Source organism: Oncorhynchus masou, chromosome 5 (assembly GCF_036934945.1).
Source record: "Oncorhynchus masou masou isolate Uvic2021 chromosome 5, UVic_Omas_1.1, whole genome shotgun sequence".
In the NCBI taxonomy this organism is placed as follows: domain Eukaryota; kingdom Metazoa; phylum Chordata; class Actinopteri; order Salmoniformes; family Salmonidae; genus Oncorhynchus; species Oncorhynchus masou.
The window spans coordinates 47,484,219-47,496,094 of NC_088216.1; the positions used below are offsets into that span (position 1 = coordinate 47,484,219).

The 11,876-nt window shown below is 44.8% G+C and overlaps 1 protein-coding gene across 1 annotated transcript; it reads right to left on the reverse strand.

Moving 5' to 3' along the window:
- Positions 1-218: 218 nt before the first annotated feature.
- elf3 (E74-like factor 3 (ets domain transcription factor, epithelial-specific)) lies at positions 219-5,539 on the reverse strand. The gene is made up of 9 exons (XM_064965794.1): positions 5,326-5,539; positions 4,781-4,956; positions 3,381-3,611; positions 3,116-3,202; positions 2,899-3,012; positions 2,609-2,695; positions 2,389-2,502; positions 1,773-1,974; positions 219-1,583 (listed from the first exon to the last, which is right to left on the reverse strand). Exons 2-9 carry the CDS (start codon positions 4,947-4,949, stop codon positions 1,469-1,471), a joined length of 1,119 nt encoding a protein of 372 aa, XP_064821866.1. The 5' UTR covers positions 4,950-4,956; positions 5,326-5,539; the 3' UTR covers positions 219-1,468.
- Positions 5,540-11,876: the final 6,337 nt, after the last annotated feature.

The following is an 11,876-nucleotide window of genomic DNA, read 5'->3' on the forward strand; positions in this document are numbered from 1 at the left end:
CAACTGACTCGTCCTCCAGATGAGATGTTATACTGAGGTTTAACAGGTGGTTGAGATGTGAAAAAGACATGTCAAGGGAGAGAATATAACTTTAATATATATTACACCGATTGAATTAAGAGTGCTTTTAATTTAAGTTTATGTTCAGTTGGGGTACTATGTGATTTTCTTTCAAACATAATAGTCAATTTTGTACCAAATACACAAGGACACTTACATTATTTAAAACAGTTTATTTCCGTAAAAAGGCTCTTAACTGTACAAAACAAGACAATGTGCTGTACATACATGCGTGTGAAAATATCACAAACGATACAATCTGAGATCGAATTCTCATACTCATGATATTGAGTGATCTAGAAGGAAACAGACCAGCTGCATAACAGAACTAATAATCATGAAGAACAGGAGTTGAGTCGCTGATTTGTTTTAATCTGACGTAGGTCTCGTCTGGTGAGATACAAAAAATATTAATATGGCTACAAAGGACACATACCTCATAGACAAAATTCACGCTGAAACAGCGAAGTACACAACGTCGTATCACCGATAGTTTATAAATGAGTATCACTTCATTTTGTTCCCTCTCCCTCTTCTCTATCTTTTGTTTGTCCTCCATTTTGTCTCCTCCCTCCTTCATATCAGGTTTACAATTTAACACAAGACCTTATATACCCATAACTCCCAGAAGAGTAAAACACAACAAGAGGCTCTTCTAACCATTGGCTCAATTTAGAAGTCCAAAGTTTGGCAACTAGCCGTCTTGCAAATAGACATATAAAAATGATAGGCTGCACAGGGATAGACTGTCACTTGTTAAATATCAATAGAAACAAAAAACAACACAAACATATCCAGTGCTTACATTGCCACAGTAGAAATCATAATGCACAGGTGGTTGTCATAGTGACACACAAGGTGAGTTACACCCACACAATGTAAATGCCTTTATTGTTATATTAATCAGACACTTTCATCCAAAGCGACTTACAGTCATGCGTGCATACATTTCACATATGGGTGATCCCGGGAATTGAACCCACATTCCTGGCATTAGCAAGCACCATGCTCTACCAACTGAGACATCCAGTCATACAGGACCACTATTATCTAGAATATAACTGAAAACAAATTTACAGACACACCATCATACCTACCACTGGTAGGCACAGAGCGATGTCCACATCAATGCCTGATTCAAAATCGAAATACACATAATTACTGTACAATAACTATATCGGTTCATAAAACCTACTGGAGCCAAAAACACTGGCTTAAATTTTCTGCAACACCTCCCCTGGAAGAAGAGAAGTAAGTGTCTTTATATTCTTTCAGGTAGAGTAGAGCTGTCATCCAGAGACTGGGTCATCCTATCTACAATAGGACCCAGGGGAACTGGTCTGTCCAGTTTATACCTTTGCCACTCTTGGCCATTGGTCTCTACCTGTCCTGTCTCCTGCCTTGTATCTCACATGCCATGCAGCTCGGTCTCTTCCACCTTCCAGCCGGTGGAATTCTTCCCAAACTTATAGACCAGCCGTCTACCATCCACTCTATCCAGGATCTCTCTCTTATAGTAGTATCTATAGGAGGGAGGGAGGAAGGAGAGCCACAGGTTATTCTTATGACCAGGCAATGGTTTATCATTGTCGACACAAAAACAAATCTAACTTCATCCTCAACCGGTTAGCTCTGTTTAGCTTGGTTGCTAGGATTAGGGTTTCCATGGTTAATTGCCATGATGGTGCTACTACATTACCATGGTTTCCTACCTCATGGCGCGGCTGAGTTTCTCATAGGTCATGCTGCTGTTCTTCTTCTTCTGCCCCCACAGCTGTGCCACAGCCTCAGACTTGAGGAACTTGAAGACACCCTCACGGCGGTCCTCCCACTTCATCAGAGCCTGGTTTTGGTTCTGCTCTGGGTGGATCAGAATGTCCCTAATGAACTCCCACAGGTGGGTCCCACGAGGCGCTATATGGGGAGAAGGGAGAGCTACCGTTAGGTGGGTGTAAGACAGCGCAGGTGTGTGCGTGTGCTTAAGCAAGCAAAGAGGAGGTAGAGCAGGTGTGCTTGTGTGTGTGTGCGCATGCGTGGGTGTGTTTGTGTGTGTGTCCGTGCGAGTGTGCATGTGTGGTTATTGGTCTATGACCTAAAAGCACCTGTGATGTTTTGACTGTGGCTGTTTTCAGTACCAGATGCAAAAATGTATGCAAATCACGTGTGCTTCTACAGAGCACCATTGAAAACAGTTGTTGACATGTGTGTCTGTGTGTGTGTGTGTGTGTGTGTGTGTGTGTGTGTGTGTGTGTGTGTGTGGGTGTGTGTGTGTGTGTGTGTGTGTGTGCATGCGTGTGTGTGTGTGTTAGAATGAGAAGAGCCACTCACCATGTTTGCTCTTAATGGAGGTCTGGTAGAAGTGTTTGGGGTCTCGGCTGAGTTTGGGAGGTCTTCCTCTGCCTCTCTTCTTCATCTCTCCCCTCTCTGTCTTTATGTGCACTTCTGTCAAACACAACGGTTCCGGGGTTTAGAACACCAGTCCGGCTTTCAAAGAGACATGCACTGAAGATCAAGAATGTGACGTCCACTTATGAAAAGTTGTACTCACTTGCGAACTGAGGGTAGGAGAACTCTGGGTCAGACTCACTGCTCCTGGATTCTGGAGAGCTGGGGTTCTGGAAGCTCAACATTCCACCTGGGGGCAGGGAGAGAGGAAGGAAAACACTTTCAACACGGCCGTTCCTTCGCCCTGCCTTGATCGATTAATAAGGCCATAGGCTCAGTGATACAGGCCAAACCAATCACACACTGATCGAGTGATGTGAGAAGATTTGGGGGAAGAGGAGATGAGAGGAGTGATGATAAAGGAGAAGAAGAGGAAAGAGGGACACCACTCACCTGACGAGGAGCTGTGCATGCTGTCGGACTCGTATCCGTTATCGCTGAGCGGCTTCATGTTTTCGAAGTTCTTGAAGATGTGTGAGAAGTCAGTGTAGCTGGTGTCTCTCACAACTGTAACAGTAACATCGCAGTGTCAGCAAATGTGTCCTTCTAACACTTGAGGCTTTGGCGTGGTAGTAGGAAGTGGGAAGAAAAGACGAGAGGAGGTGTTTACCTTCGTTCACTTCTACTGTGCTGAGCAGAGGGAAGTCTGGGAACTCTTCCAGGAAGTTGTCCAGAAGCTTACAGGTCTCATTCAGATCTGGAACCAAAATGACAGACACAAAAATACATTTAATGACTGAATCATTACTATATTGACAAATCAATTGTCTAAATTAAATTACTAAAATGTCTGTGTCTGTTCCTGGAGCCAAATCTAAGATTCCCCCTTTTACAATCAACAAAGTTGATTCCTTTCACTTCCATCAGATCCTTACCATATTTGGCCTTGAGTTCCACCAGGCTCTGGTAGAGCTGAGTCCCGAGGGACATTCCAAACATGTTTAACAGCTGATCTCTGGTCAGTTGGCATAGTGTAGGTCCATCCGTGGAGCAGTAGGACATGCTCAGCGTGCTGGCATCAAACTTACTGCGCTCCACGTGAAAACTGATCCACTCCAAAACGTTCTGCTTACTCCAGTACTGAGGGTTCAGGTCATACCATTGAGCTAGAGGAGGACACAGAAGTGAAGGGGGGAGTTAGATTTGTGCACTGTGTGTGCCTGTGTATGTTGGTGTGCGTTCATATGTGTGTTTTTTTTAACAGCTTTTTCTTTTGTTGTTACATGTAAATTTTTGTGGCACTTTGTTTTTTTTAAACTACAGTTACATAGCAAGAATAAAGTAATTTGATATAGATTCAATCTGGATAGATAGTACACATTATGTTTTCAGTCATAACTATTATAGAACATTTAAAATATAAAACCTTTGTCAATCTAACCACCCACAAGATGATAACTAACTCACATCTTCCAAATAAATGACAACCCACCAAGAACGCAGATCCTGATCTGTACCTGTGAAAATGTGATTTTGTGGTTTCGCCAAGTCAGAATGTCTGGCTCTAGTTTATCTCTGCTCTGCTGACGCTCTGTCTAGTCACCACTTATCACCCGCTACAGGCTACGGCAAATAAAATGAAGCTTGAGACGTCTGAAAGATGAAAAGACTCTATTAAATACAAGTTAAACATTGTCCCGGTTAATGATTTAACAGCCTTCTAAATGAGGTCATTGCAAAGTTCAGCCAATCCCCTGTCTGTCTGACAGTTTCGCTTAAGGATATGCAGTATATTTAATGTGTGCTTCGACTGAGTGTCTGCCAACAAGCTCAGCCAATAGGTCTATCCAGGTTGAGACAATGGGAAATATCCACGGACTTCACCAGCCGACACAACAACTAAAACCAAACAACCGCCAAAACTCATGACTGAATATAGATCCTCGAAGAAAACTTTACACACATCCATACTGTGGTTTCCCAGGTGGTCAACACACAATGACATATTAGGGATTAAAGTATCCCACATGCTGATAACAAAGCAGAGAAAGTTACACATCCTCCTCTTCTGTCATGATTCAGTTTGTGTCTATTGTTTCTTCCTTCAATAGACATCATGGTTATATCATCTTCTGGGTGTTCTCAGTTATTATGAAGAGGCATTGTTATAAGACGCCTATAGGGTCCAGGTGACCGCAGATGGAAATGAGTTGTTAGCTAAATCTGGCGAAAATGCAGAATTTCTCAGTATATTGGGAATTCGTCTTTTTTTTGTTTTGTACACTGTCCGTGTCAAATAAATACATTTTTTAAAAGTATGAATTACTGTTCTCACCCAGTATATTGGCACTGCATGAGGAAAGGTCTGAGAGGTGCAGCAGGTCTCCTACGGCGGGCAGAGACACAGTGGTGAGGCTGGGCTGCAGCGGCTCTGAGCTCCCAGTCTGGTACATGGTCATGTTAGCGTCGGTCAGGATCATACACAGCTCACTGGCAGACGACATGGGCTATCTACAACCAGCAGACAGTCCAGTTAGTAAGACATTACAATGCCGTTTATGGACACAGATGTACATGTTTTCTCTAACTAGGAGACAATTGAGTGAGCCATTCGGTGCGTATACAAGGATGATCAACATTTGGATATTGATGTGTTAGTGAAACATGCCTTATTATAATTCATTGATTTGAAGTGGGTCACTGTGGTTGTACTTTGCATGCATGTGAAATATTTGTCTGTGTATGAATACACAGTTATTGTTTCCTTTCCTCCGGTGTGCATGAATATACGCAAAACACATGTTGTCAAGATGCTTGTGGCCCCCGACCAAAACACCCACCCCATTACTCCCCAAAGAGCAACTCCATCTCCACACGTACCTGATTCTGAGGCGACTGACAGGTAGCGATGAACAGGTGGTAAAGATGAACAGGTAGCGATGATAATACTCCACAGTTTGATTTAGAGTCCGGTGTTCGGGATTCACTCAGAGAGCTTGTCAGTACACGGTTAATCTTAACTGGATTTCTTCTCTCTCTCTCTCCCTTTAGCTCTCTCTCTCTCTATAAAGTAAAAGATGTACCTGTTGCTAGATTTACCTGTGTAAGGCTTTATAGCCCAGTAAGACAGGTGGGAGGGGCCAGGTCAGGGTAAACTGGGGGGGAATTCCATGGTACCATTAAGCCATGGCATGGGTCACACCCCCCTCTCTCTTCTCTCCACCTCCCTCTCCCTCTCTTCCAGAGAACAGTGAAAAACAAAACAAACCTGCCCTCCCGCTATGCCACCCCCGACACACTCCACGTAGTGCCTCCCGCCTCCCTCGCTCCTTCTCTCCATGATGAAGCTCAAGAGCGTTGGCGGGTGTGTAGAATGGAAAGACAAAGGCAGAAGGAAGGGGTGGAATGCAGGGGGAGTTGATGGGTGAAGAGAGTGAGGCTGGAATGGAATTAATGGGACGGTGTCAAACACATGAAACATATCGAAACCACATGTTTGACTCTGTTCCAATCATGCCATTCCAGTCATTTCATTAAGCCTGCCTTCCTATAGTTCCTACCACCAGCCTCCACTGGGGTACAGGTACAGCATTCAAATAAATATATTTTAATATATTGAGTTCATATCATATTTTCCGTCACTTTATTTGGCAGTGACAATGCACAACAAAAACACAAGTTTCAAGAGTATTGAGAAACGATGCGTCGCACCAGATTTAGCTACTTTCCCGACATTGATACCTGCCACACACTCACTCACTTACACATGAGTGCACACACACGCACGCACACACACACACACACACATCACCACTTCTGACGTTTACGTTTATTTCTGAGGAATTAAGTCATTTGTTCCAACATTTGCTGTTGACCTTAGCTCAGTGGACTGGTTCAGCCACAGCTCCACACATGTTTACCCAACGCAAGGACCTGACACTGCAAGTCATTCACTTGATATGGTTACCATGACGCAGGTTCAGTGGCCATTTTAAATAAGATATCCCAGAGAAATTGTCTGGCTTGCCAAAACAAACACAACATTAACTTTTCCGATTGGCTTTGTTTGCAGGGTCATAGTGGGACTTGTTAGGTGGTGGCTGAGATGTTGCCTTAAGAAATTCATCCTGGATCCTTTGTTTGAACTTCCCTAGTTAGCTGCAACAAAACACTGATGCCGGAGAAGAGGTAGAAGGAGCGGGGCTCTAGTCAGACTCAGGTGGCTTGCGTACCATCCATCTATTCTGAGTATATTACTCACTAATGTTCAGTCCCTGGACAATAAAGTAGACAAGCTCAGGTCGAGGATCTCCTTCCAGAGAGACATCAGGGACTGTAACATACTCTGTTTTACAGAGTCATGGATCTCTCCGGATATATTGTCCCCGTCCATTCAGCCAGTGAGGTTCTCCGTCCATCTCACGGACAGGAAGAAAGAACTGTCTGGTAAAAAGAAAGGAGGGTGGGTTTGGTTCATGATTAATAACTCATGGTGTGATTGTGGTAACATACAGGAAATCAAGTAATTTTGTTCTCCCGATCCGGAATACCTCACCATCAAATGCTGATTGCATTACCTCCCAAGATAATTGTCTTTGGTCATCGTCACTGCCATTGTACAGTTCCAGTCAAAAGTTTGGAAACACCTACTCATTCAAGAGGTTTTTCTTTATTTTTGCTATTTTCTACTACTTTCAGCTTTGCTCACTCTTAGCTGTCATGCCTTCTCCTGCTTTCGAGGGCACGCCAGGCTGCCCAGCACTATGCACTCCTACCACAATCATTATGCACACCTGTTTCCCTCGTCACGCGCATCAGCGATTCATTGAACTCACCTGGACTCAATCACCTGCTCTCATTACCTCCCCTATATCTGTCTGTTCACCAGCTCTGTTCCCCACTTCAGCATTATTGTCATCATGTCATTTTTGTTTACCTTGTTCTGATGCTGTTCCTGTCCTGTTCCATGTCCTTTCATAATTAAATATTCACTCTCCGTACCTGCTTCTCTACTCCAGCATCAGTTCTTACACTTGGCGTTCTCTCAACCAGCTTTATGATGTATTCAACTGCAATGCATTTCAATTAACAGGTATATCTTGTTAAAAGTAAATTGATGGAATTTCTTTCCTTCTTAATGTGTTTGAGCCAATTATTTGGGTTGTGACATGGTAGGGGTGGTACACAGAAGATAGCCCTATTTGGTAAAAGACCAAATCCATATTATGGCAAGAACAGTTAAAAGAGAAGCAAAGATAAACTACAGTCCATCATTACTTTAAAAAATGTTTTACAAATAAAGAAAAATTGTTGAATGAGTCGGTGTCCACATTTTTGACTGTATATTCCCCCTCATTCCGACACCTCAACGGCCCTCAAGGAACTTCATTGGGCTATGTGCAACCTGGAAACTGCATATCTGGAGGCCTCATTTATTGTAACTGGGGACTTTATTAAAGGAAATCTGAGGAAAATGTTACTGAAATTCTATCAACACATCTCCTGTACTGCACATGCAACACAGACCCTGGATCATTGCTACTCTCCCTTCCGGGATGGCTACAAGGCTCTCCCCAACTCTCCCTTCAGCAAATCAGATCCCACTCCCCCCCACCTTTAGGCAGAAACTTAATCAGGAAACTCCAGTGGTAAGGACTGTTCAAGGTTGGTATGACCAATCGGAATCTGTGCTTCAAGATTGTTTTGATCACTAGCACTAGGACATGTTCTTGATTGCCTCTGAGAATAGTATCGATGTATACACTGACTCTGTGACTGGGTTCATCAGGAAGTGCATAGAGGATGTTGTTCCCACTGTGAACTTATCCAAACCAAAAACTGTTCATAGATGGCAGCAAAACTGAAAGCACAAACCACCGCATTTACCCATGGCAAGGTGACTGGGAACATGGATGTGTACAAACAGACCTGCTATGACCTCTGTAAGGCAATGAAAGAGGCAAAATGACAGTATAAGGACAAAGTGGAGTCTAAATTCAACGGCACAGGCACAAGACGTATGTAACAGGGACTCCTGACAGTCACAGAGTAGAAAGAGCTAAACACCTTCGCCCGCTTCGAGGGGCCCGCAGACATGGGCCCCCATCGCTTACAAGGACTGTGTGCTCTCATTCTTCGTGGCAGATGTGAGCAAGTCATTTAAGTGTGTTAAGGACTATATCACCTCCACCTTGACCCACTATGATTCGCATATCACCCCAACAGATCCAAGGACGATGCAATCGCCGTTGCACTGCACACTGCTCTATCCCACCTGGACAAGATAAATACCAATGTAAGACTGCTGTTCATCAGTCTTGTACACCACAGTGCCCTCCAAGCTCAGGGCCCTGGGTCTGAACCCCTCCCTGTGCAACTGGGTCCTGGACTTCCTGATTGGCCAACCCCAAGTGGTGAAGGTAGGAAACAACACCGCTTCCACGCTGATCCTCAACATGGGGGCCCCACAGTGGTGCTTGCTCAGCCCCACCTGTATTCTTCACCCATGACTTCGTGACCACACACTTTTCAAACTCAATCATTGAGTTTGCTGATGACACAACAGTGCTAGGCCTTATTACCTTATTATTCCTATCTTGCAGGAAATCACGCACAGAAGGAGCAGTATGGCTGGTGGCATTGTCATGCTGGAGGGTCATGTCAGGATGAGCCTGCAGGAAGGGTACCACATAAGGGAGGAGGATGTCGTCCCTGTCACGCACAGCATTGAGATTGCCTGCAATGACAACAAGCTCAGTCCGATGATGCTGTGACACACCGACACAGGCCATGATGGGTCCTCCACCTCCAAATCGATCCCGCTCCAGAGTACAGGCCTTGGTATAACGCTCAATCCTTCCACGATAAAAACGAATTCGACCATCAACCTTGGTGAGACAAAACAGCGACTCGTCAGTGAAGAGCACTTTTTGCTGGTCCTGTCTGGTCCAGCGACGGTTGGTTTGTGCCCATATGCGACGTTGTTGCCTGTGATTTTGGGTGAGGACCTGCCTTACAACAGGCCTACAAGCCCTCAGTCCAGCCTCTCTCAGCCTATTGCTGACAATAACTCAGGCAGTAATATGAAGTGATGGCAGCAGATGAATGACACGACAATGGGATTCAGGATCTTGTCATGGTATCTCTGTGCATTCAAATTGCCAGCGATAAAATGCAATTATGTTCATTGTCCGTAGCTTATGCCTGCCCATACCATAACCCCATCACCGCCATGGGGCACTCTGTTTACAACGTTGACATCAGCAAACCACTCGCCTACATGACGCCATAAACATGGTCTGATGTTTGTGAGACCGGTTGGACGTACCACCAAATTCTCTAAAATGATTTTGGAGGTGGCTTATGATAGAGAAATTAACATTAAATTCTCTGGCAACAGCTCTGGTGGACAATCTGTCACGCCTGCTCACGCTGTCCCTCTCTGGCACTCGAGGTCGCCAGGCTGCCCTTCATTACGCACTCCTGTCACCATAATTACGTGCAGCAGCACTCATTGGACTTACCTGGACTCCTTCCCTTTGTTGATTGCTCTGTCTATAACTGTCTGCTTCCCCGTGTTTTCCCTGTGTCTGCGTTGATGTCGTTATGTGTTATTGTTCAGACGCTGTCATGTCCTGTACCATTCCATGTCTGCTGATAATTAAATGTTCACTCTCTGTACCTTCTTCTCGTCTCTACCAGTGTCAATCCTTACAGAATGCAGACACCCCTAAAATAAGCATTAGGGAGTTTTGGTTGGTGACGTCGGGTCCGAGTGCTATCGCTGAGGGAACTGGTGGTGCCTCAGCTAGCTTGTCGGGCTTCTACGCCTTAGCTGGCTCGACAGGTCGTCTTGCCTCGCTGGGCTCGGCAGGCGCCCACCCCACATCATGCTTCAACCGGCCCATCAGGCTCCCACGCCTCAGCCAGTTCGTCTAGCTCCCACACCTCAGCGGGATCGTCGGGCTTTCACGCCTCAGGCGGATCGTCTAGCTCCTACGCCTCAGCCAGTTCGTCTAGCTCCCACGTCTCAGCCGGCACGCCAAACTCCCATGCCTCTGCCGGTTCGTTGGTCTTCTCCCCAGCCGGCTTGTCCAGCACCCATGCCTCGGCCGGCCCATCAGGCTCGCCCAGGTGGGATGTCGTGTGGCACCCAGGGTACTGTCACTCCTGGTCCCACTCTCCCTCTCTGGCGCTCGAGGGTGCCAGGCTGCCCTTCATTAGACACACCTGTCACCATCATTGGACTCACCTGGACTCCTTCCATTTGTTGATTTTCCTGTCTATAACTGTCTGTTTCTCTGTGTTTTCCCTGTATCTGCATTTGGGGCGGCAGGGTAGCCTAGTGGTTAGAGCGTTGGACTAGTAACCGGAAGGTTGCGAGTTCAAACCCCCGAGCTGACAAGGTACAAATCTGTCGTTCTGCCCCTGAACAGGCAGTTAACCCACTGTTCCCAGGCCGTCATTGAAAATAAGAATTTGTTCTTAACTGACTTGCCTGGTTAAATAAATAAAAAAAAATAAAAAAGATGCTGTCTTGTCCTATTCCGTTCCATGTCTGTTGATAATTAGATGTTCACTTCCTGTACCTGCTTCTCGTCTCTACCAGCATCAATCCTTACACATTCCTGCAGTCAGCATGCCAATTGCACGCTCCCCTTAAAACTTGAGACATCTGTTGCATTCTATTGTGTGACAAAACTGCACATATTAGAGTAGCTTTTTATTGTCCCCAGCACAAGGTGCACCTGTGTAATGATCATGCTGTTTAATCAGCATCTTGATATGCCAAACTTGTCAGCTGGATGAATTATCTTGGCAAAGGTGAAATGCTCACTAACAGGGATGTAAAGAAATTTGTGCACAAAATTTGAGAGAAATTAGCTTTTTGTGCGCATGGAACATTTCTGGGATCCTTTATTTCAGCTCATGAAACATGGGACCAACACTTTACATGTTGCATTTATATTTTTATTCAGTATATATTTATATTCCGCTCTCTGACATTGCTCTATCTGATATTTCTTAATTGATTTATTTTTCTGGAATATGTTTATTGTTTAAAAAAAAATATATATTGCTTTTATTTTATTTATAATCCTATACGCTTTTCTGGTTATACACATGTTGGGGTGCAGCATGTTGATAACAGTCTAATTGAAATTTACTGAGACGTGAAACTAAGAGTGAGCACCAGCTGGCAATGAGTCAATGTGTCATTAGCTGAAACTGCATCTGGCTCAAGGAGAGCTGCACCGAAACTTGGACACAGAGCAGAGGCAGTTGTTTGATTGTAGACTGAATGGGCAATTAGACAATAAACCACCCCTCAAATATACCTAATCCTTCCATTGTGTGCTGCAGAGCCTGGAGCCGTGTGGCTTTGGTGTGTGGTTTTTATTGTCAAGTCGATGGGGTACAAGGGGTTGTTG